Below are 26,552 nucleotides of genomic sequence, written 5' to 3'. Positions count from 1 at the left end.
CTTTTCTTAGTGCTTGTTCCTTCTCCACAATCATTGTTCCTGCCATTCTTATTGCTGTGTTGTTTTTACCAGTGGTTGCAGAGATATACGCACTAGGCAGGGTTTCCCACTTGAGCAGTTAATATTTGTAGGTGTCATTTGGATATACCAAGACTTGTGAGAATTGCCTTTCATGCGGCTGCCTTCCAGTTCGATGACCCAGGTGGTGTCGAAGTTAATCAGATGGTCTATCTTTTTGCCGTGTTCTACAAAAGTGTTTTGCGCAGCATTGAAGCTACATGCATTGAAGCTACATGCGTTTCGGTGTTGCTGTATCGTTTCTGGAAAGTTTTTTGTCTCACTGATGGAAGTGGGGTAGCAATTAGTGCATGGAACCTTGTAGCCTAGCCCAAGGAATCTTTCTCTTGCCAGCTAGTGTTTTGGCCATGGCTAGAGTTGCCCAGTAGTTGATGCGGGTTTGTGCGCCACCCGGATACCCTCCATCCCAACACCCCCACCAGTTGATTCTTGGAATGTATGGGACCGTGATACGGCAGGTTTCTTTGGGGGAGGCTTTATTAACATGACGTTATTATTGGTCGTTTCTCGCCAACTTTTGAGTTAGGGTCTGAACGGGCCCTGCAACATTTTTTATCTTTATTTCGCAGCACTGAAGTGCATGTAGTGCTGAATACTGAGATGAACACAAAAAGAATTATTGAAACCAGTGCACGGTATAGCCTTCAAACTTCAAAGCCCCAGGAGACGAGAAAACATGTTCCCTTTTGCAATTCACTCTCCTACTTGTGTCTAAGGCCATCACTGCATGCCTCTTTTAAAGACATACTGGACTCCTAGTGGCCGTTGAGCGTTGTTTTGTCATTTCTTTCAAATTTTCATATTTAAAAACAAAAATCCTTTTCTTTCTGAGGAAGTATAAAGAGTGCTTCTATAATTGTTAATGCACAGTAGTGTGAGCCATCTGGGACCACATGAATATTACGTGCAACTTCCCACATGAAACCAATCAAAACTACCAGTCAATGTCGTCACTCCAACGGGATGTAACATCACTTCTGATTACGAAAATAGACGTGTGTCGCTCTAGTCTGAAAACAATGTGTTTCTTCATCGAAATAAAATTATAGCAGCTTTGTTTTTATCATTGCCATTGGCACAATGATGTCGATGCATTCCATAGTTCCAGAAGAAGTGATGAAAATGACACTCTTATTTTGTGCTTCAGGGCTCCTTCAAGTTAACCAGAATTTTCTGTGTGTGAAACCTTCCATTATTTTCTTATTTTTGACATTTAGTTGGGACCGCTGGTAGAAATGAAGGCAGCTCAAGGCACAACTCTGTTAAAGGGACTGTCTACCGTCCTTCACTGATTCTCTGTTTTTTGTCGCAATAAAAAGCGTACCACCTGAAGTGTCCAACCTTGTAGCGGTTTCTCTGAAAAGTGTGTAGAAATTTTTAAAACAGAATTTTTTTTTTTAATTTTTTTTATCTACGTTCAGTTTCCATCCATCAGTGGGATGAATGCCCACAACACTGGTCGGTGCAGGCAATGGCAGTTGTATAGCCGATGAAAGTCGATAACTGAAACCGCTTGTGGTTTTTGCAGGCTTCATCAAGTTTTGTTTATTAAGAAAATAAATACCTTAGTGTTCGTTTAAAGCTGGCAGACGTTCTTATGAGCGGCAGCGGACGCAGTGCTTGCGTTTGCTGTTTGCAGGCAGGCATGCAGGCAAGCAAACACAGCACCGGCAGCGTCACCAGACGTATCTTTTAAAGTGTGAGAAAAAAAAGCAAAAATTACTCTCTGGTGCAATCTAAAGCTACCTCAATTGCATAAAATACAATTTTAAGTGATATATCTTTGTTCTTGAGCAAAATGAGCCTACCTGCGGGAATTTCTTGTCCTTCCAGTAGATTGAACCACATTGCTGTTGGGTCACGCTAGTGGTAATTCTATGTCAACTGTCAACATCAACTCAAAGGGACACTGAAGAGGTTTTAATTTCACAAATTTATTGCGAATTTGGTATCCGCGACCTCTTACAACATCTCTACGGAGGTTTTTTTCGCGAGGTCCGATTAAACAACGGCGCTATAAGCGAGCAAATTTTGACCGAGAGAACGCCCCCCACCCCACCCCCCGGCACGCGCATGCGCAGGGGTGGAGCATGGGAGAGATACACGTGGGGAGGTGACGTCACTGTCAGGGTCGAGCCGCCGCCTGGCAGGCAACTTTGCGCCGGCCGCCTGCGTCCCTCAGTTAGCTCGGCTTGTTTACTTTGCGGTTGTGCCTTATTTCTGCTGCGCTCTGCTGCCTGGCGAAGCATCAGTTCTGTTAGTTCGTAGAGATTTTTCGTCATTGCACCGTATAATTCTTCTGATTAGAGATTTTCATCATCCGACATTCACTAGTTGTGTTTGTGCAAGGTTCTAGTGGACTCGCAATGCCGAGTTACTGCGCAGCATATGGTTGCCACAGCACTTACGGTCATGATGAAGTCGCTTTTCACAAGTTTCCTCGGGATCAGAAGATGGCTGCAAAATGGGCCGCAGCAGTTGAAAGAAATACTTCAAACCTACGAGATGAAGCGCGCTGTGGCGGCCACAAATCTGCCGAATTTCGAGGCTGTAGCAGCACTCCTCCTCTTTCGCCATTTGCATGCAGTGCATGCATGAACACCTATAGCGAAAACACGTGCACAAAGATATCAGTATGCATATTCGAAATCGGCTATTCTACACAACAGTTGTGTGGTTCTAGCGCAGCTAATACACCGTTTGCATTTTAACACATCATCAATGTAGTACTGGGCAGAATTGAGAAAAAAATCACTGCATTTCAAGCTGCTTGAAGATAATTATGGGGCGAAGCTTTCGAAGTGATTATTGTAATTAAAGTTGAGATAGTACTGAGACTGATTGTGGTTGTGATACTTCTACATTTTTTTATTCAAAAAGAGAGTGCTGAGACCGATTTTGATACAGCGGTGATTCTTCTTTATAGCTGATATGAGGTTCCGAGTTCCGGGTTATGTTTTGATTTCATAATCACAGCTTCATTGGTTATCGTCTCTGGTGTAGAATTTTCTTGTCGGTATTGCCGCCTTGCATCCGTTTCAAGTTGTCTCAACTGCGCGTCAGCTTGGCGTTTTTCCCGCTTAGCCTTTGCTTCCTTAGCCCTAGTATGTGGTGTAGAACTTTGTTGTCGCCGTCGCAGCTTTGCATCTGCTTCCTTCTCTTTTGTCTCCGCGGTAGCTTCCTGTCGACGGCGACGCTGATACTCAGCACGTCGCACTTTCCTGCGTTCATCTTCGTCCATATAAGAGAAGAGAATGTGTGGTATGGAACGTGGTTGTATATATATAGCGTTGACAGCAGCGTCATCACATCTACAATTTACCACAGCGCCCTCTGTTGCTTATAAGTTGAAGGTTGTATGCAAAACGGTTACCACCAACTCCCTGTGTTGCTTAAAGTTGAAGGTTACATGATGTTGCGGACAGACGGGAGACGGCGGACATAGTGGGGTTTTAAGGAGCTTCGCCCCTAAAAAGCGACGGTATTATAAAAGACAGAACTGCAATATATGAGCCAAACTATTCTTGCGCAATATTTAGCGCAGTCCAGAGCACATATCACGACTGCGGCAAGAGTGGAACTCATCTGGCTCCTTTTTTTTTTTTCTTGCAGTAGCATACTGCCTCATTGCGTGCACCTTGCCCGCTGCGAAGTACAATACTGACTGCATTAACAGCGCTGCACTCTGAGCTGTGAAATCAATGAACAGTTGATGTTTCTGCTCGCTGCCCGCGCCTAGCGCAGACCGTGGCAATGCGCGGCTAAAAGCGAATGCTGATGTCGCTGTTGCATATCGAATTTGATATTCACTGATAAGCCTACAATTTAACAGTTTACTACAGTGAAATTAAGCACTGGTATGCATGTAATAGGTACCAGTCTATGTTTACGACCCAGGTGAAGGTGGCTGGTTGGGACTCGCTTTTCTCTGCAGCTTCAGTCGTCGCCCCTAAAGTGGCGACCGGCTCAAACATGTACGGATGTACAGCGAACCCTGTCCGATTTTCGCAGTTCACCGTACTTACAGCAACTACCCGATTTCAACAGGTGAACACAGCATTGACTGCCAGCGAGCACAGTCAGCTGTCCTCACGTTCCTGACAGTGACGTCATGGAGTTTTGACCACTCATTGTGGTGGCGAGACTCGCGATGGCAGCCGCGGCGCATGTTGCTTGTTTTCGACGAAATAAAGTTATTTTCGTGGGTTTATGCAAATTTTCAACTTGATTTTCAGATTTGCTGCATGAAGTTACGTATCATGACAGCATAATCTTGTTTTTTCTTAAGTGTTTCAGTGTCCCTTTAAAATCATAATTCCTTTTGTCTCAGACAAAACCGTGCTCATTGCCGCTAATATGATAAACGATCTTCTCATTTTTCTCACAATCAGAAAATTTTTTCTGAACAATAGACAGTCACTTTATATTCCAGAAGAGACTGAAAATGCATATTTCTTTTTCATTTTTATTTTTTGGTCTTCCACAGCATAGTCTTTTATAAATGATAATTTATTTTGTATGCTGCACACCTTTTTTTCTATGAAACAGTTAGTTGCAGTATGAACCTGTTTTCAGTCTTCAAGATATTAGTACTGAGCATTTTCACCATACAATGCGTGACTTAAGGAACTGTTGCCTCTGATGCAGCACATACAGTTTGAGCAAGCTGGAGAACCTTCACAAGCGAACACATGGGGAGGAGCGGCCTTTTCTTTGCGATGTTTGCGGCAAAGGTTTTAAAACAGGGAAGCAGCTTCGAAACCACAAGGTAATATTTTCTTGAAATGTGCAGTCACCTCTTTTCTTCTTACACGGTGTCATATTTAGAATATATAAAAGACTACATTAATGTGGCCATTTCTAGACTGTATTTTTCTCTGCCCACTGCTGGTTAAAGCACATTGATGTCAAAGTATTCTTGCTATGGTTGTTTTCTTTTCCATGATATGAAAAATTTGTTAAGACATTTTGAGCCCCTTGGTATCACTTCTTGTTAATTTTTTTTTCAACTTACAACTTTACCATGTGTATAGCTCTGACATGGAATGTGATTTGCCTTATCTATCATGGCATAGTCTTCTAGCTATTACGACTGAAGTGGCGTACACCACTACAGCTGGTGTGGTATACACTATCAAACACCTATGATACGTTTAGTAAGAGCATAGCTGTTTGGATATGGTTTGGGAATGGTTATGGCACATGGTCATGTATCACTTCAGTCAATTGTGTTCACCAGTCGCTTCAGAATCTATACTGGTTGAAGAAAAGAGCTTTTTCATTCGAGGAAAGCTGGCATGCTTTAAAATATCTTCAAAAGGCTTGCAGCTGTGAATCTGTTAAAGCAAGTATAAATTTTACGTTCCTTCACAATGTAGATGATATGCTGAAGAGTCTGTATTTCTAGAGTGCTGCCATATTGCTATTTATAAATTTCAGGTTATCTGGGACATGAAGAATGATCAGTAAGCATTTAAGGCCTTTGCTGTTCAAGTGTCCTCATTCAGTATGGCTCTTCAGTCGTCCACAGAAATCGGCAGGCTGAAACAGGCCTGTACAATGGTGATGAAATCATCAACCATCAGCATTCCTGTAGTGCTGGCATGCCAATGTGAACTTCTTTTTAGACATCCTGTGTTGTTAATCTCTATGGCATACATCTTCCAGTGCGGGGCTGCTCATGTTACGCATTTTGCATTCTGGGCTCTTCATTTCATCAGGCCAAGGTGGAGGGGGGTATATGTTGTAAACACACAGGGTAAATTGGAAATCATAGGGATGAGTGATGTCCAGCAGTGATAATAATATGGGCTGAAAATGATGGTGGTGATGCTCTTTGTTATTGCAGGCCATTCACAGGCAGGCTTCAGGCCAGTGGTCGGCTGTGGCAGCAGGTCAGGGAAACGGTAGCACCAGCTCGTTGCCAGCGGAGGCATGCTCTGAGTGTGGGAGATGCTTTCGTGTGCGACGCCTTCTTCAGCTGCATCGTGACTCTGTTCATCGAAAACTGCGCCCTTTCCTCTGTTCTTATTGTGGCCACCGGGCATCATCACAGAGCTCACTCAAGATGCACCTCCGCCAGCACACAGGAGAGAAGCCCTTTGCTTGCAACCTGTGTGAATACCGCACAGGTGACCACAACTCGCTCCGCAGGCATAAGATGCGACACTCTGGTACCAAGCCCTACAAGTGCCCGCACTGCCCTTACGCCTGTATCCAGGTGGGTTGCTGAACTTGGCCGTTTGTTTAATTTTTTTACTGTTTTTTTTTTCATTGTGGAAAAATGATATTAAAGAGGCCTTGAAACACCTTTTTCAGTAAGCATAAAATAGCCTTACTAGTTGACTATGTTGTTTCAACAACCTCCTGCCGCAGTATTTGTCAAATCTTACTTATAAGTAGAGTTACGGGTTGTTATCAAACCTTTAGTGACTTCTTTTTTTAATGTCTGTTAGCATACAAGAAGCTATACAGGTAATGGCCAAAAGCCATGGCCCTGTCCAGAAGTTTCATTGCTGCTTGTCATGGCCTTTAAATTTTTTTCTATTTTCTTTATTTTATTCAAGTATTTTGACAGATACATCTTATTCAGGAATGTGAGCTGTTCTCTAGAAATCGTCTCACCACTCAGGCTGGTTCATTTCACAAAATACTAGAAGGTGTGTTAATCACAGATTAATCGGAGCATGCAGTTGTGCCGATCACTTTACTTTTCATAAACAGTGAAATTTCAATACAAAATACTCTCTATATAAAAATGTAAAAGATTGACTTTACCAGCCTAGTTATGTTGAGTCTTAACTGTGCATGTATTTTTCAATGAGGAAACTTGCCAGCACTTGTTGGTGATTGTTTGTGTCATATTGTCTTTGAGATCAGTTTTGTGGGTTCATGTTACATACACTGCGTGAAAGACACTGATGGTTCATCTATGCGGTGTGTTTCTCTGCTGTTTTGCATGAAATAGTTTCAAAATTGTAACTGTAGGTCATGACTGTAGAATGAATGGTTGCTTATTACTGTCTATCTTTATCCAGCATACCTGCTATGCTAGTCAAATTCAGTTACTATAACTTGTGGCTGCTGAGCATAATGTAAGGTCAATCATGCTTGCCACAGCTGCATTTCAGTGGACAGATTGCAAGCACCCTTTTGTGCAATCTCTTTAGTGCACTTTGGAGGATCTTGTCAAAATTAATTGGTGTACCCTCACTACAACATAATCGCATTGTAATTTAGGCATTTTGTTATACTACCATTATTTCTTCAATACATCATGACAAAGCAGGGCAGAACATTGTGATTTACAGCGTTGTCTCAGTGTATAATTGTCACTTATGTGTTGAGCAAATGAATGGACATTTTCTTTTTTCTCTTTACTTCCAGTCCAGTACATTCAAGAGCCACCTGCATCGCAAGCATCCAGGTCAAAGTGACAGCTTGCTCTTTGCATGCCCTCTGTGTTCATTCCGGACCGTGCGTGAAGACAATTACAAGGCCCACTTATCTGATCATAGTTCTTCAGAGGCACAGTCACTAAATAACGCCTCAGCTCTATGTTCTGGTGAACAAACAGCCAACCTTTCTTCAGCCCTCACTTTAGGAGACATTGTTGGCTTTGCACAGTCTACTTCATGAACCACTGCTGCTTTCAAACTTTCTTAAATTAAGCTGTTTCACTTGTTTAACTTCTGCTCTGAAGACTGTTTAGTGAAAGAGCAGTATTTAAGATCCCTGTCCTTTCTCCTCCTTTAAGATCATCTGCAATGGTAGCTTAGCAGGTAAGGTGTCATGCTGCTAAGCTCAAAAACACAGGTGTGATACCTAGCCTTGGCAGCCACATTTTACTGCAGGCGAAATGCAAGAACACCAACGTGCTTAGATTGAGGTGTACACCAAAAAAAACCCAGGTGGTCGAAGTCAATTCAGAGTCCTCCATGGTGGCGTGGCTCATAATCATATCAGGGTTTTGTCACAAAAAATCCCGGCATTTTTTAATTATTATTATTAACGTTGAACATTGCAGAATGTTCATCAAATGACTGAACACATCCAACCCGAGTACATTCCACCATTTCTACTAAACTCCAGAACAAAACAGGCAGCTGGTATAGATGAGATGTATCTTATCTCTGACACCTTGTTTGTGTACTGGGCGTCACAATGCTAAAGCAACATGCCTCAATGCATAGAAGTTGGGTTATGTAGGATGTTGAACTAGGAACATTGTATTACAGCTCTTTAATACATAAAAGCTGGTTGCTATGGTTGTCAAACTTTGAAAACTTCCTAATTTGAGTGTGTGGATCACTTTCTATATGTTTCTGTTTTTTTCTCTCACCTTTGCTCTGTGGTGGGATGCTGGCAACATGTGTTAAGAATTCTGTGCTCTGCTTTAACGCATATTGTGATGAATATTAATCCTCCTGAAAGCTGATATATATATATATATATATATATATATATATATATATATATATATATATATATATATATATATATATATATATATATAACTTTGGGCAAATGACAATCTCTTAAATCGACCTGTGCTGCTTAAATAGAACAAGTGCTTCTGACAAGATTAAAGTATAACCTGGTTACAACGGATCTGCTTACAACAGACATTTGGCATTTGGATACTACATACCAATTTGTGGCATTATGTTGATCTTCCTATCTGTATCATTGATCGAGATTCGTTTACAATGTATCCGGATACAACAGACATTCGTATATAATTGACCGAAATAAGAGGCCAGAAAAGTAGTGAGCACTCCTTTACAGCAGACTTTTCGCATCGCTTGGCATACTTCCAAGACGGGAGCAATGTGCCTGTGGTGTTAACACAGGTGGCGGCCACTTTGAGACGGCCGGGCTTGGCTTGGATCGATCTGGCTATCGAGGCTTACTATGACTAATGGCTAATGCATTGTACGAAAATCAATCCATAATTTTTAATGATAACAGTGTTATCAAAGCAAAAAAGCATCTGCTTATCGACTCAAAAACAAACAAACATTAAAGCGATACTTCCTTAGCAATTGCATACTTTTGCCAAAGTAAAAAAAATAATAGAAAGCGCTCACTTGGTAGCGACCCCTCTCAAAATAGAAGTTACGGTCGGCATGATGCTGACAGTGGGTGCTTTGTTTGTCTGGGGCTGTTTCGACGTTTTTTTAGTCCTCTCCTCGTGTATCGTGTGCATTGGTTCATTGCGGATGTGATCACGGTGTGATGGAGCCTATGGAGCCGAGCACATCAGCCAATGTCGCGCATCGTAAGCCACTGAAAGCTATGGAGCGTGAGCAGATGTCCCTGAAAAACAAGCTTGATATCATTGAGCAACTTGAGGAGGGAAAAAAGCAGGTGGATGTCGCCGTGGCGTACGGCTTGTCGAAGCAGACTTGTCGAAGCAGACGGTCAACATCATTGTCAATGCCAAAGCGACGATCTTGTTGAAGAAAGTATCAGGTCACTTACAACCCAAGAGGTTCCGGCTCCGTGAAGCTTCATATCCTGACGTCGAAGAGGCCCTGCTGATGTGGCTTCGTGACGCCCGTTCGCAAAATATCCCGGTGAACGGACTGCTGCTACGAAAACGCACGGAGCAACTTGCTTTTGTTTTTAATCAAGAACAGTTTCAATGCAGTGAAGGTTGGCTCAATCGTTTTAAATCGAGGCACGGACGGAATCGCTTTTAAGTGTCTATCCGGAGAGTCGGCCAGTGTCGACGACACTGTTGTTGCCGACTGGAAAACTGATGTTCTTCCCGCTCGCCTTGAAGGCTATGCACAGCGGGATGTGTTCAATGCCGATAAGAGCATTTTTTTTTATAAGTTGAAGCTAGGAAAGACTTTTTGTTTTGCCGAAGACATGTGCCATGGTGGCAAGAAGTCCAAGGAGCGCATTAGCATTCTCTTTTGCTGCAATATGGACGGGAGCGAAAAGACCAACCTCTTGGTTTTAGGCAAGTCGAAAAGATTGCGGTGCATGCGCAACATGCATGTTCCCGTGGACTGGGATTCGAACAAAAGTGCCTGGATGACCAAGGACATTTTCAACCAATGGTTGCTCGACTTTGACAGCAAGATGCACCAACAACACAGGAATGTGTTACTTTTCTTCAACATTTGCTCGAGCCACATGCACCTTCCTCAGCTACATGCAACTAAGGTTGAATACTTCCCACCTAACACAATATCAAAGGCGCAGCCTATTGATCAAGGCATTGTGCACTCAGTGAAGTCAAGGTATCGCCAGAGTCCTTCAATGCTTTCTGGTCACGAAACTTCGCCCAAAGGTTGATACAGGGACGAAATCTCCCGCTAGTGGTGCCACCAGTCGTAAGGGAGCCACAAGCCGCCGCCAGTGCTGGTATTATATGCGCACTATTGCCGACGTTTCGATGTGATTATGTGCGTGCTGTTCTTCCTGTTACTTTTTATTAAACACCACTGAACGCAGCTATGCCATTCGATCAGTATAAACGTGATACAGTGTCGAGGATGAATGAAAGCTGTTTACTTAAGAATGCACGCGTAGTTTGCTTGGGAGTGCGGACCAACCTTATAAATAGCAGCATGTTTAAAGTTTGTTAGCACCGTGGGATAACGCATTGTGTTAATAATTACCTCATAGCCCAATTATATGCGTACTTACGATGCCTCGAAGCGGTACGTCGTTGCTCCCCAGTGTTTAAAGACGATGCTCATGCTTTATGCTCCCGATGCGAGCAGCTACTGCTGGATCTGCTCGACAACGTGTTCGCGCCTGGCCAAAGGGCGATTCTGTTTATGCTGTAGTAAAGCTTTCTATTCTGGCAGTGCCGCAAATACGGGGAGGAAGGTGAACGGAATGAAACACGACTAGGTAAGACGGGGGCAATCGCATTGGTTTATATCCGGCTCGTCTCTCTTGCGCTGCTACCCAAGGAATCGAATGAAGGGAATGGTCGAGCTGGATGTTTTATTCTAGACCTTTCAATTGAGTCTGCACCCAAATGCGCAGCTGTTCGGGACACACGTTTGTGAGCGCCGATCGCTTTCTTGACGCGGGTACTTTCAATGTTGCGATTATAGCAGCTCAGCGCTTTTGCGACCGCTCGCTTCGGTATTAAGTGTGCTTCTTGAATAGGCACGAGTTTAACTTGCCTAACGTCTGATTGATCCCTTTTTTACACTCAATTTAGTCGAGACACCCCTCCTCTTGACGTTTCCTTATGTTTACTGCTTAGAGCAGCATTAATTACCGGTAGACAACCCACGATTTCTTTGGGAAGGGAAGTACAGCAGCCTAATCTGGAAGTTCCTTTCGATGCCAGTGCTAGCTGCTCGGCGACCTTTGCCACACTACCTAGGTACCATACCATACTTTTTTTAGGCTTGGGGGAGTGGGTTACGATTTAAAGTATGCAATGAACCTGAAATTTAGTACGCCGCTTAGTATTTAGGTGTGCACCTATGAATGAAAGCTTCCCATCAGGTGCATTTAGTGAGGAGCAAGTTCTCAATGAGAAGCAATTTATCCCGAAGTTCGGCACTACTGGGGAAACAGAAAAGCGACGCCTTTTCTTTGTTGCTCCTGTATACGGAGCTGCAGCTCATCACACAGCACGTCTTAAGCATTGCTCCTTCGAATTTTCATGCCGTCGACCTTGAATGCGGAGCACTGGCCCTTGAAGTTCTCGTGACGCTGATGCAGAAACTGTTTGAAAGAATACCGTGAGCTGCCTTTACACAACGCCTTCGAGCGGCCACCGCTGCCAATGCGTTCCGCCGCGAAATGGCCAGGTGCAACGGAGCGATGGCCCCCCTATCTTAGCTTGCACCGCGTAGCGGTCGCTCTTGGCAGCATATCAAGCTCTCCCATAGAGTGACGGAGAAGTTTCGTGACCAGAACAGTATTAAAGGACTCTGGTATCGCTCACGCCTCGCTGAGTGTTAAGTTTTTGACATGCAGCAAAAACGAGACTCTGTCATAGACCTCAGATTTGCTGTGCAGGTACTTTCAACAGTGTGGGCACAGATTTAGCCAGCGATAATACAAAATTGCTTTAGAAAAGCTGGTTTTTTCATTGGTGACAGTGACTGCACAGACCCCTTGCCACTAGAAGGCCAACCAGATCCCAGTGTCTGGTCGGCTGTCAAGGATGCCTCTGGGAGCCAGCAGTTCTCCGATTATGTAACTGTGGATGATGACCTTGTCAGCTCAGAGCAGTTGACAGATGAAGAAATTGTTGTCCAAATTCGCAGTGTGCCAAATGCAGATCAGCAGGATGAAGACGAAAATGAAGACTGTACCTCAGAGACTGTAACCGAGAAAGTGTCAACTTCTCAGGCCCTTGACTATATTAAAGGGCTTAAAAACTATTTCGCGCAACAGGCCCCAGGTGCAGATGGTGTGAACACACTTGTGACAATGGAGGCGCGTATAGTGTCTAAAGCGGTCCGGCATACAGTCGAATCAAAGCTGACAAGCTTTTTTCAAAAGATCTAAAATAAATCTGTTTGTCAACCGTGTTGTGTTTTATGACTTGCAATTCCCTCTTGTTATAACAGACTTTTTATGCGTTTACATAAAAGTCTGTTGTAACAGTACATGAATTTAACATACTTTCTTTTCAACAGGCTAAAATCCTCTCCACTATGAAGGTCTGTTGTAACGAGGTTATACTGTAGTTTCATACTTGTATTCTGCACCCTTGTTCATCTCTGAGTAAGTGGAGCTCTTATTATATCTCTGTCACACGGCCACCATTAAACTCAATGAATGTAAAAATCCATGAGGGAGCTCGATGGAGACGGAGTTGTGCCCATGCTGCTCCACAAATTTACGAGCTTTGTACAGAAGCCGTAAGGGGTCTGTTAAATGCTACTGCTCCAAATGGTTGCACCTACGTCTGCATGCAGAATTCTGTGTCGAATACCGCTGAAAACACTTAATCGCAAGTGTGACTCTAATCACTTCGAAACAAGAAAAAAGATTTTGGCTTTTATCACAGAACCATGTGCCTGCAAGCATGTTCGAAGCCGAGTTGACAGGAGTGCTGGCGACAGTGTATATTTGTTCTGGTATGCATTTTCTCTACTTGCACTGATTCTCAAACACACTGCAAGTTGTTGCTGAGCTTTTTGACGTTGTGCTACCATCCAGATCATGATGTATTTTTCAATACTAGATGAGCACAGATCTCACATTTAGTTTGCGAAGCTCTTGCCACAGATAGGTCTCACAATAGTTCGCATATACTACCAGCACGACTGCCGGTGTCAACGAAGAAAGAAGAATGCCCCCGGCAGTCACTGCTATCACTTTTTGTATGTTGAAGTAGAATAAGAGCACTACAATGAGAAGGGAACAAGATGCACAGACGTAAACACAATAGTGCACATGGACGTAGATACATTTCTTCCAAATGAAAAAAAAAAAAGAGGTGGCAAGTTATCTCTTTTCATCCACTTTTATTTCTTCACATTAATATTACAATTACGCTACTTCCAATAACGTCTCCTATACATTCTCTGGCATGATTGTCTGTCAGTTCTCATTAATATTGTGTCTAACAATGAAAACGAGCCCTTAACTTCACAGTTTCCTTCATTAAGGGTGAGGGTTTCATTCTGGCAGACTTGATGTTTTCAGGTAGTATGCAAGAGATTATTGGCCAGCTGCCAGCTCATATTAACATCACATGCTACGTGTTGCCAACAAGAGGAAAAAGAGTGTTCCACGCTCGCCGTCATAGCTGCTGGCAGCACTAACACTCCCAGGTTTCGATAGACATATGTATATACCTCATAAAGTGGACGGGGCTGTAGCTCATTTAGTAGATCATGGGACATGTTATTCGAAGGTCACAGGTTTGGTTTCTGCCAGTGGCTAGTCATCTTTTCATCATTTTTTTTCTTTGCATTTGCATTACAATTACTACTAACATCCCCGGTACTTTTTTGACATCATTGTCTGTTATTTCTTACTAATATTGTTCCAACTGGCAGCGCAACTGTTTTCTACGAAGCATGGTGTGTGGAGTATGTCCACTTATATGACTACTTTTTTTTATCTCATTAAACACACATTATGACTAGATCATGCAATGAAAGAACTTTCAATAGGACAATATTTATTGTGTTGACTGTGCCTGTTTTGTGTTTGCAACATTTTCTGTAACTACGGATCACAGGCGATGAGACTACACCATTCCACCGCAAATGGAGATTTTTGAACTCTCTTTGCAAAACGTTCTATTTAACTTCCTTGGGGTAAGGAAAACTGCGTGACATGGAATGCACCTCTGTTGACATAAGGAGGGCGTTGCATGGACTTCACGGGTGCTTGTGTGATGGGTATTAAATTGAACATATTTTCCTGGTCTCTTTAGGTTCGGTTTAATGAGTGCCTACTGTGTGCAGACATGCGTGTATGTACATGCGCACACATCCACGGACATCACAGCTTCATAGTACTCATAAGTGAACACATACTTTTTCTGCTGTCCTCTTTCAGCAAAATAAGCTGTACTGATGTGCAAAAGGCTGGTCTTCTTTATTTGGCATTACAGAACAGCTGAATAATCCATCTTTGTGGGAAAGGCTGCAAATAATGAATGGAAGGCATCTCTTTGATAGTGGCACGCTGTGGAATTGTCCATGTCCACAACAAATTGGTGTGGCTTGATGTTCATGGTGTTGTTGCTGTGTTCTCAATTATCCTCTTTCTAATTATTGCATGCGTCTTGCTTTGATGAATAATTCACCTTCAGTAAGCCAGCTCTTGCTGGATACCAACTGACTTCTCAAACTAAGCTTGGATAAAAGATACATTGTGCATCTGCATCACATTTGCAATTATAGTGCTGGTCCCTAGAAACCAGCTATCACAACTACTACATGTTGACAGTTGCAGCACAAGATTACTACAAAGAGACGAGGGTTTATTTATAGCAGTGCACTTTCTGTACTCCATAAATGCCATGCTAGTACATAGAGTGCCATTGAATGCTTTGGATGTCGAAAGTTTCTTGACTATAAAATGGGAGGGGAAGGGGAAGGTAGAAACGATTCCCTCAATCGAAATCTGCCTTCGATTCCTATGGTAATGGAAAAAAAAAATCTTCCATAATTTCAGAGTACAGCGTTGGATGGCGCATCAAAATTTGATAATCTTATGAATCAATTTACTGTTGGGCAGACCCAATTATAGGGACTTCTTGGCACTGTTACAGTCTCTGATTAATTATTGTAAAATGGTCACTAAAATTTTGCATTCAATAAGGTATTGCTCAGTTTTCAGATACGGTGCACAATGTAGATATGGGGGGCCAGGAACAAAGTTTCTGCCAATTAAGGTGTCACCCATTTGTAGTTTTTTAGCAATGTAGTTTAATAGCTATTAGAATGCCGTATGATTATACTACTTCTAGATTTTCGCTTTAGAAATTAAGCTTAAGAATGAAAAAGGCAAGATTGCATAGAATCCTTGGAAGGCATGTTATGACACACTTGACAGTAAATGCTTTTCTCTATAGTGTCCATGTGCACGGCATGTGAGTGGAGCAGGCACTAATTGTAGGGGAAAATTAAGTAAATCAAGCATTAAAGTTTTCTTTTACCTTTAAAGCCTATGTTTTAAACTGCCATGCTATGCAGACATTCTTGCAGCGTATCAAGTCTGAAATTTCAGTCTGCAATTGTGTGTGTGTGTGTGTGTGTGTGTGTGTGTGTGTGTGTGTGTGTGTGTGTGTGTGTGTCTGTGTGTGTGTGTGTGTGTGCGCGCGTGCGTGCGTGCGTGCGTGTGTGTGTGCGTGCATGCATGCATGCATGCACGCGCACTCATGCAAGTCATGCGAATAGCTTGTCACGGTTTTGTCAGCAAATCAGACATGCCGACGCCGTAATTTTTGTGCTTCCCTGCTGCGTTTTGTGTCAGTGGCTTGTTGCTTGAGATTAATGCCACATACATCCTGAAATAATAAAGAAACAGTGATGAACTAAAGAGTGGGGCAGAGAGAGAATAAAACATTTATTTGCGACTGAAGAAGGAGTGTCGGTGAGTGAGTTCCTTAGTCCGGGATCCCATTGGCACGGGCCGCTGTCCTCACTCGCCTCACGAGGGCCTCTTGGGTCTTCGGATCCGAGCTGGACAGAGCTACCTCCCATCCTACAGTGTTGTGCTGTGCTCTGGGTCATAGAGGTGGATTGTGTGGGCATTCCCATACCATGTGGTGTAAATGCATGGCTGCACCCTGCTGCCATCTACAGATATTTAAATTCATCAATATAAGGCCCTAGCAACAGCTAGTCATGCAGGGAGTGGACTACTACTAATCATTGCCTTCTGTAAAATTCCAAGCAAGTGCGCCCCTCCCACCACCACCATCTTGGTAACTCACAATTATTGTCTGGAAGGGGGAGGGGGCTTTTTTTGATTGGCATCAAACTTCAATATGGTAGTGGCAATGTATTCCCACTAGGACATAATAATGATAATAATAATAATAATAATAATAATAATAATAATAATAATAATAATAATAATAATAATAATGGAGTACCTGTGTTAACCTCCCTGCCTTTCCTCTCTATTTATCTCTCTCTCTTATTATGGAGTACCTGTAAACTTCCTCAGAGATCTTCTGGCTCTTGTTAATAGTGTGGCACATTGCATTGATGATTCACAAACACAAGAAACACAAAGGCAATGCGATCAGACCACTGAAAAAATGACATGGACACACATCTTTTGATGAGCCTGTGCCATAGCAGCAGCTCTGGGTTACAGATGCAAATTTCAAACTTTTTTATAGGCACCCTCTTTGAATTGCAAATGCAGACCTCTGAGGCCATGCTTTTGCATGCAGGCACCAGAAAACCATTGTGGCTGTTAAGCACCTAGTTCTGGGTGCGATCATTATTAAAGAGAAATTAATAGATGGATGGGAAAACTTTATTGCTAGTCCCGAGAAACGTGGTTAGTGTAGTGAGCTTCTCCCACGTCAGGACAGGCAGATTAAGCCTAACTGCCGCATCATGGGCTCTCTGGACGGCCCAAAGCCGATCCCTCTTGTTGGGGCTTTTGATGACGGAGCTCCACTTGGCCGGGTTGACTTGATCGCTGCCCAGTAACGAGGAACATTGCCAGAGCATATGCTCTAAGTTGGGTACTTGCCACAACGGGGGCACAAGCTGGTGGTGTAAGTAGCATGGTAAAGCTTATGGAAGAAGGCCAGATTTGGATATACAAATGTTTGTAAGAGTCTAAGCGTTATGCCTGGGCTAAAATGTTATTGTGCTTTGTGGTGACACATTTTGGTGCAGGTGCTTAGAGGTTGGTTGTGCTAATCAGGATTCGATCTGACTGAAGCAAGTCAGTGTTGCCTGTCCGTGGTGCATGATAAGCTAGGGCACGAAGAGAAGAGAGAAAGGATGTCACTTTCCTGGAACAGTGCAGCAATTTGAATTTAGTTGTGAAAGTGTAGGAGTGCTTGCTTGAAATTTTAGAGCTGTCATGGAACACAGCACATTTTGTTCCTTAGTTAGACACTTGAGGCTACGCTGTATAATATTGCAAATGAATTTTATGGAATGCCTCAAGGTGGTGGAATAATTATGAAAGGAATAATTGTCAACCACCCATTTGTAGCAGAAAGCCATGAGAAAAGCCATATAGATTTTTCTGAAAGGAAAGCTTATTTGAAAAATTTCACCTGGTCAGGATATTGAACGAGGTACCATCGCATTTTGGGCATGGTCACACTACTGTTTGAGCTAACCAGAATTCTAGCCATTTTCAGTGCGAGGACAAATTAGTAAAAATTTGTAGCCATGGACACCGATTATTGCAAATTAGTTCTGCTTAATCTGACAAGGTGGTGAATGGATTAGGAAAGGAATAATTGATAACCACCTGCTTGTTGCACAAATTGCTTTGTTATAACAAGTACCGTATGATACAGGCATACCAGTACGATAGCTCAATGATGTAGTTGCAGCCTGAGAAACAAATAAAAATGCACAATATTTACATTCCCCTCCCCCACCCCCATCCATCCCATAAATTTACTGAATCGGTCCCCTATCTAGCCGGTTTCTAAATTTGAATGTTTCATTACGAAACAAGTTGGTCCCGAATCATACTAATTAGAGGTTTTTATCATTCAAGCTTTTCATAGTTCAAACAATATTGTGGAGTCATCTCAAGTTTGTGTTATTGAGAGCCTGCTGCAAATGCGCATAAAATTTTATCAAAATTCTCCATACCCTCTCCAACTCTTGGAAAGCATTTACTTTTGACTCTAGTGAATACATTTGTATGTTACCCAATGAAAGGGTTATCTTATTGCCAGGGGCCAAAATTTCAGGAGTCCCTGGCATCTTGTAAGCAGATTAAATGCTTCAAGCAACATTTTTCACAGAACTGATCAGCTAGTCAAAATGAGAAAAGGCTTGGTGATATGTTCGAAGAAGCTTAAGCATTCCATTTTAAATTAATGCTATCTGAATGTGTTAAATCTATGTGCTGTTGAAATATATTGTAACAATTCTTCCATTATTGTGTGAACTCCTAGCTTTAGAAGGAAAGTCCGCTATTAGTATTTGAGCTGTTTTGTTATCAAAGGAAATGGCATTTGTTCAAGAGCTGCGAAGCAAAAATTTGCGTGTTTTTATTGCATCGGCTTTGCAGCAACTTTTAAACGGTTATGTGTTGTATAAAGACATTCACTTCTTGCTATTTGTCGTGAGGGTCACTCCATAAAAGCATGGCAGTAGTAATTTTGGTTTTTATATCTTTCGCTTGTCTTTGGGGCTGTGAGGAATGCACTGGTCTTACCTTGTGGCCTAGGCACTGAGACACTAGATGTACCCAACTTCACCTATTATTTTAGTGTGGCTGGTCTTGGTTGACTATTGGGCACTCATCGTCAGCCATCATCTAATGCCAGCAGTGAATTTGCTGCTTTCTGTGTGATATATAGGAAATCACGTGTGAAATCATGCATTTGCTACTAGACTAATCTGCGTTCCAATCCCTATCTGCTTGGTGTAGAATGGCTGTGTTTGTTACAAGATTTCTATTTCTCAAAACCACTTGGCATCATCAGACTGCTTTAAAAAAGAAAGAGCAATTCACTCAACACTACACTAGGCAGAGAGTAATGGCAGCTCTCTGGGGTTGATGACAAGATGCCTGGGTGAATTTTTGGGATGCTGGCTGACATCAGCAGTGAAGTCGAAGCTTCAGGACGGAGAGGCAGACACCAGCTGATTGCACAGACAAAATTCAGCACTTCAAGCTTGGCAGTTGACAATTGTTTTGACAGCTGTGTTGGCTGAAAATCTTGTGCATTGAATTGAAGAAGGAGATATGAACCTGCTGGGTCAGCACTAAAACCTAGGGCTTAAATTCAAGGGGCACGGGCAAGGTGACTACATTTAGACTAAAATCCAGACTTGTGCCAATGTGAAGCAGCGGTGCAGCAGAGGCCAGGCGGTGAAACCAGAACAAAGAGCTCCAGTCAGTTAGCATAGAGACAGCTCATTCTACTCTAAGAATAGTCAGCTGTTGTGTGTTTTATGCCAAGTAGAAAAAAAACAACTATACTCCATCTCTGAAGTTTTCGTCAGCCCTATGGAGGCAACAGGGCCCTTTAGCCTATAGGAAGGACGATTAGCCCTTGCACATGTATTCATCTACACTGTGTTGTCTGCTAAGCGTCCCCCTGGCGTCTGCGCACACACGTTCAGCTAGTAGACAGCAGCCCCAAAAGAAAAAAGTAGAACATGGCTGCATGCATCGACTCTGGTCCCCTTGAGTTTATCATGTCGTCGTGCACTCTATGGCCCGTGAGCTCCAAAATGATGGTTGTATTTGCTTTAGATTTCCATCTTTCAGCTTTGTAGCAATGTAATAGTAACTACATTGTGCTATTTCAATGAACTGCGATCAAATTCTTGGCACAGTAGACTTAGTAGACGTGATTAAAAAAACAGTTTATCTCACTAATAACCACATGGAATAACTGATGGTTTTTCCAAAGTGATAGCTCATTACACCATTCATCTGTTGCTTAGAGTGCTTTAGGCGAGCGTCAAATGCAGGTACCCATCATAGTGGGCGGTCGTGTCTGCATGGGCACGGCCATGTGATTTTTAACCCCATTTACCGGTGATAACTGATAAAATTGAAGAAATACCACAGAAATGCAATGAATAAACACATTACCTATCGATGGGCTGCAGCAGATGTTAATTAATGGCAAATTTCTCAACCTTGCTAGTTGATTTATAGATGTGTGCAGTTTAACGTCCTAAAACCATCATATGATTATGAAAGACGCTGTAGTGGAGGGCTCTGGAAATTTTAACCACCTGGGGTTCTTTAAAATGCACCCGAATCTCAGCTCACGGGCCAACAATATTTTCGCCTTTATCGAAAATGCAGTCGCTGCAGCTGGGATTCGATCCTACGACTTGTTGAACCTTGCCAGTTGTGAGGCAATTATATCTGGAACTATGTTTTCCTGCGCAAGCATGTAGCTTGCTTACACCCTGTAGCTTAGGCAGTTCTGAACAGTAGTGGTTATATGGCAATATAGAAAGGTGTGATTGCTTTTTTTCCTCTCTTTTGTTTCTATTACTGTTGTGAGCGAGGTAGTGCTTGCCATTTTACAGCTCTGAGCTTCTACTGGTATGAATATTGTGATAAAGAACAACAACAAATTTTAGATAAAAAGCTAATTTTTATTTCAGTGCAGTTATCCTATATGGTAGAGCCAATAAATTCATTGAAACAGTTTCCAATTTTAAGCACTGTGTGCAAGTGACACTCACAAGGAAACGAAACTATTGTAATGGTAACACTGCAGTGGTACATGAAAGGTAAAGAGGCCAGTCCTTTAATGGCACTTGTCTGTGTGATGTTGGGAATGCTTTGCTATGCCCATTTTAAATGGCATGGTTATTTTAGGATGGGGCAGAAGAAAAGTGTAATTGGGTTAAAACGGACGAGTGATGATCTGTGGTTTTTTGCTGTATTTTTTTAGTCTCTGTGTGTGACAATAGCAACGCTAAATCAAACTTGTGTGTTGTGTTAGACTAGAATTTTTATACTAGTAATTTGGTTGGCCTGCATTGTAGTCATTTCTAGTCAATCGTTGCACCTTTATATTCTCTTTTTATAATATAGTCTTTTTTTTTCCTTCTTGCACTGATTCTCTGTTCTCTATTCAAACGCCACAAGAGTTTATTTCTCTTTTCTTTTACTGTTCTTGTGACATGTTAAACTACTGAGTCAGTAAAACTCTGCTTGTTTATGCCTACTCAAGGTTGGGCTACCGTATATCTAGATGTTATTAACAACCCTGGCATGTGCACTGCAGCAAGCAAATGCTGTTGTCCCTTTCCTGAAGTATGAACATGAAACATGAGAGTTCACTTTTGTTTTATAATGCTACTTTTCTGTTGAGTCATGGGTGTACTGCTTCTGAAGAAAATTTGGTAGTACTAAAGACATTACATTATCCTGGTTCTTGTTGTGTTACATCATCACAGATCAATTTCTGATTTAATAGACAACAATGTGCAAAATATTGTATATGAGTGGACTTATTTCAATGTTTTGCTTGGAAATCATGGATATCTTTTACATTTCTGCATCAAAGTTGCAGTCTTAGCTGCATTAAAGGGTCCCTGAAATAGTTATGATTTTGTACAAATGCATCGAGCTGGTAGAACATGTCCTTCAGATCATTAGCACATCAAACTAAGTTCCTTTCGTAAAAGGTGTGTTTTTGGTAATATTTAAATAATGTGAATTGCTACAGGGTGCATTGTCATAACTATTGGAGTTTTCAGCCCCAGCAGCTCTTGCTGCATGGATGAGCAGCCTTGTACAGGCATTCAATCTCATGGTCAGTCCCACTGATGTCACAGGTAATATTTCTGACCTAGTTGTGAAGAGCTGTTGCTGGTAATAGTTAGAACACTTTATCATTTGCTGTGTTACAAAAAAGCATAACAAAAAGAGAATACAAAATCACAGTTTAATCCTACGCATGGGAGCTTCACGTGGACAGAAAACACAATCTGCTGCTGCTGTTGCAACATGCCCCATGTAAAGGTTTCTTACAAGTGTAGAAGCTTGGGCTAGTTGGTCTTGGTTCATGATGGCAAATTTTACAGTGCGAGAATGGTAGGAAAAAATGGGACAGAATATTTGGCCAGGCTGTAAGACAACCATTAACTAAACGTGTTGTGATTTGACTGTCATTGTATTGCCTTGCCGTGGTGGTCTAGTGGCTAAGGTACTCAGCTGCTGGCTCGCAGGTCGCGGTTTCGAATCCCGGCTGTGGCGGCTGCATTTCCGATGGAGGCGGAAATGTTGTAAGCTAGTTTGCTCAGATTTGTGTGCACGGTAAAGAACCCCAGGTGGTCGAAATTTCCGGAGCCCTCCACTACAGAATCTCTCATATTCATATGATGGTTTTGGGACGTTAAACTCCACGTATCAATCAATCAACTGTCAATGTATTGATTTGGCATGTCGTTATTCTTATCTGTATGTATATATTTTGCCAGCCTGCAAAGTAAACATCAGTTGGAAGTCTCCGCTCTTTTCTACTCTGTACCATTTTTTGTATGTTCACTAGCTGTAAAATTTGCCATCAAGAGAGGTTTCTTGTCATGAGCATTATGAATTGTCCTTGCTGTGCTGAAAATCTAGCAATTGGCAGCATATCAAGCTGTGACACTGTGTGTCTATATAAGGAAGCCAATGAGTGGCGTGGCTACAGAGCATCGCTACACTGAGCATAAGGCTCTTGGCATTCAATCAGCACTAGTAACTGCACATTGGCAGTATGCACCCTATGATGACCACCACATTTTTTTGCAATTACACTCACCATTGATCATTTTTAGAACTGTTTTGTCTGTACACAGACTCGTTAGCATTTGTAGATTGTTGGCTTTCCAGAGTAGAAAATGTTAGTAGTGGCCTGTGGTTGGGAGTGTTGTGGCACCTTGTGGTATGCGACATGCGAACTAATGGCCATCGGAGGCACAGCTTAGCCTTGAGCCCTAATTTCCTGTGAGCCCGACCACATGGAACATAATCTGTGGAGTATAAGCAGTGTTAAAAGAAAGGGTAACATTTAATCACACATCAATTTCTTAATACAAGATGCTTATTATTATATTATGATGTGAATAATTTGTTAATTATGTACTGTAAATGTTTGCACAAATTAAAAAACACTATTCAGGGACCCTTTTGAATAAGCACCTTACACAAAATAAGATTTCTTGCTGTTATACTGAAGTACAACCAAAAAACTTTTGTTATTTTAAAATTGATCCTTTCTCCTTTGCCATTTTTCTCTTAGCTTTATCTCAGCACCATGATTAATCTATTTTGAATGTTGCATGCCTTTACTGCCGTTGCATGCCTTCACTGCCATCGGGACTCTAATGCTTTGGTTGACTACTTAATCGCTGGTAGTTGTCATGATGGTTGTTAATGTTCAGTGTACTCAAATGAGAGATTTATTTGTGCAATGTAATCTGTGTATTTTTGTTGACAAGAAAGAAAAAATCGTGTTGAAATGTTGGCTTGTGAGACAGATGTGAAAACGCTTGACTGAAGTTGCTTTGCTTGTGGACCTAATTCTTTGTTTTTTTTTTAACATGCATCATCATGCATTTGGCTCACTTGTTTTACCCTATCACGTAAATCTGCCTTGTACCAATTGTCATGACGTTTGTGGACAAGTTGCTGAACACTCCGAAGTCTTAAAAGCTTCCGTGCTCTAGTATACCTTTGTTCTAGATATGCGTATGTGTGTGGCTCTTGATAAGCCAACTGCTTGCTTTGTTAGCTGGGTGGGGATCGCAGTGACCTGTACAGTTGAGTTATTTGTTTTTTGTTTTATACATTGCATTTTAGCCTTACTTCTGGTGACAGTCTGACTTCCGTGCTCTTGTGGGAGATTTAGCAATCTGTATTGTGTATTTTTGCTACTAAGCCTTTCACAGAGTGTGTTTGCCTACCGGGCTGATTTTAGCCAAATATATTGAGCCCTTCTATGTTGCATCATTTTATCAGCATATTTTGTCAACTGCAGTTGAATTTTTTTTTAGAATTGCAAAACTAGTGATTCAGAAAATGAAATCAGCTGGCTTAATTCAAGGCGAAATGGCTGTCTTGCAGCAAACAAAAAAAAAAAGGAGTACTAACTAGTGTACTACCACGACCAGATGAGTGTAAACTTCAAACTGGCAGGGACATTGCACACACTGATATCATGAGGCTAAATAAAGGTAGCTGCCTGCCTTGCATAGGTTCTTTTTTTTTTCCTATGTAGAATTTTTTCCTTATTTTATCCAAGGTAATTTTTAAATGGAAGTGTGGGGCCTTGAAGTTGAGGTAGTCTGTCTGGCTGTGCAAACATGATAGGTAAGCCACGTAAGAAATATACAGCCAGCTCAAATATCAACCAAAAAGACAAAGCTTGCTTTTATTTATTTCATGTCGTAGTGTGTGGACTGCTTTTAATTACAAGTTAAAGTCGTATATATCAAACTCATTAAAAGATGGGAATTAGTTGGATATATTGTATGCTTTGGTATGAACCGTTTAAAGAAATTACTGTATTCTCGATGCATAAGTTCCTTTATGGAACAGCTTGGCGATGCGATAGTGCAAGAAAGGCAGCTTACAGTATTTTTTTTTTTTAGTTTTTACTTCTTGGTGGTTTGTAGTTGAGAATGCAGGTTTAAATCTGGTTGTCAGAAAAAGTACGCTATCGATGTAAAGAGCTACATGAAATATTAATAAGCAGCTGTGCGTGGCTGTCGGGCGCCAGAAGCCTCTACGTGGTCTTGATGTTAGCGTCATATTTAACGACAGGGGAAGTACGAAAAGCCCTGGAAGGAATGCAAAGAGGCAAAGCCGCTGGTGAGCATAAGGTAAGAATGGACCTCCTGAATGATGGTAGAGAAATTGTGTTGGAAAAATTAGCCCACCTTTTATACGAAGTGTCTCTTGTCGGGAAGAGTACCAGATTCTTGGAATAAGGCCAACATCGTCTTAATTCACAAGAAAGGAGATGTCAAGGACTTGAAAAATTACTGGCCAATCAGCTTACTGTCCGTTCTCTACAAACTATTTACAAAAGTAATAGATTATTATGCATCTCAATAACTTATCCAAAGTGATGGCCACCTAAAGGCTAGTGTATTTGCCTCAGGTGATTCTTTAATACTCTGAAGATTCTAATTGGCGCAATGTCCTGTATGCTTCCTCAGTGCATGCAGAGCTGTTACTGGAATAGTGCACAATAGTTTAAAGCATCACTGAAATTTTGCACTTGGTGGGCCTGCATTCGTTTGCCACTCGGTACGGGACCATTCTTAGCCAATTTTGTGTAATCAGCATTGGTGGCTGTGAAATGGCATAGAAGGCCTAACTGAGCCCTGGCAGAGACAGATTCGTCGGCAAGTTTTTTTTTTTATTGTAGTTTGTAGCTTTTCGTTCGGTGATGCCTAAATGGAATCGCAAATGCTTTAACGCATCGTACAATTAGTGCTATATAGTCATTCATTCAGAACAATATTACGTCAGTTCGAAAGGCCCGCCTAAATACCATAAGAAACTAGCCCCCCCACGTCGGGGCAGCGTTGAGACTACATGCGCTCAGGCATGGCCTCCGAGATAGCGGGCGCGCGGCGTGTTTCTCTCCGGCCGTCCGAATCCCCGCGCTTCCCAGCCAAACCAACGTGCCTCGCGCACCCGGCTGTTTTGCGAGTGGGCGTATTCCCTGTGGATTCCGGCGGCAACGGAGACCACGGCAGTAAGCAGAGCGCATGGGATTCCAGCGTGCGCATCATTTTTTTTTTTTCGCTTACCGTCAAGAATCACGGCCAGACTCTTCTGACTGCACTGAATGCAAGTATTGTTTCTATTATTGCATTTATTTTGGTCCAATTTACAAAGGAAAGCATGCCAACTGCTCAATTTTTCTGATATAGATAACAGTAGGCATCAATTCGCCTGGGCAGTATTACTTTTTTTTTCATTACGGTTTGTTTCGTCACGGTGCTGAATACATCGATTTGAGAAATATAGAGGCATTCTAGTATTCCTCCTTTATGAAAACGGGTGTGTGGGAAAACTGGACTAATTATCGTCGTCGAATCGTATTTCCCGCTTAGGGTGACACATCATTTTACTATTTCATCGCGTATATATATGAGGGGGCCAGCCGAAGCACAGTTGCGCTATGGATAACCGAGTGCCCTGGTCATATGCCACTGAAGTAGGGCGATAAGAAAGTTTGCCGGAATATTGTAGGAGGTTTAGATTATACGACGTACATTTATTCCCCAAGTATTTCACGGTGAAAGTGCCTGGATTGCCATCGTCTCGTTTTTCGTCATCTGTATTTTGATTATGTTTGGTAGAACAATGACATTATC

General features: G+C 42.1%; 1 protein-coding gene across 1 annotated transcript in view; it reads left to right on the top strand.

Moving 5' to 3' along the window:
• The window catches only part of LOC119177301 (uncharacterized), a 39,132-nt gene extending 14,971 nt beyond the window's left edge, over positions 1 to 24,161 (top strand). The window contains exons 4-6 of the mRNA XM_037428759.2: positions 4,726 to 4,846; positions 5,927 to 6,298; positions 7,465 to 24,161. Coding sequence (XP_037284656.2) covers positions 4,726 to 4,846; positions 5,927 to 6,298; positions 7,465 to 7,716 — 745 coding nt within the window. The 3' untranslated portion in view covers positions 7,717 to 24,161. The remainder of the gene's footprint in view (positions 1 to 4,725; positions 4,847 to 5,926; positions 6,299 to 7,464) is intronic.
• The last annotated feature ends 2,391 nt before the right edge of the window (positions 24,162 to 26,552 follow it).

This window comes from Rhipicephalus microplus, chromosome X (genome assembly GCF_043290135.1).
Source record: "Rhipicephalus microplus isolate Deutch F79 chromosome X, USDA_Rmic, whole genome shotgun sequence".
Taxonomy (NCBI): Eukaryota; Metazoa; Arthropoda; class Arachnida; order Ixodida; family Ixodidae; genus Rhipicephalus; species Rhipicephalus microplus.
The sequence above is the reverse complement of the archived record's forward strand: the minus strand, read 5'-3'. Positions and strand labels throughout refer to the sequence as shown.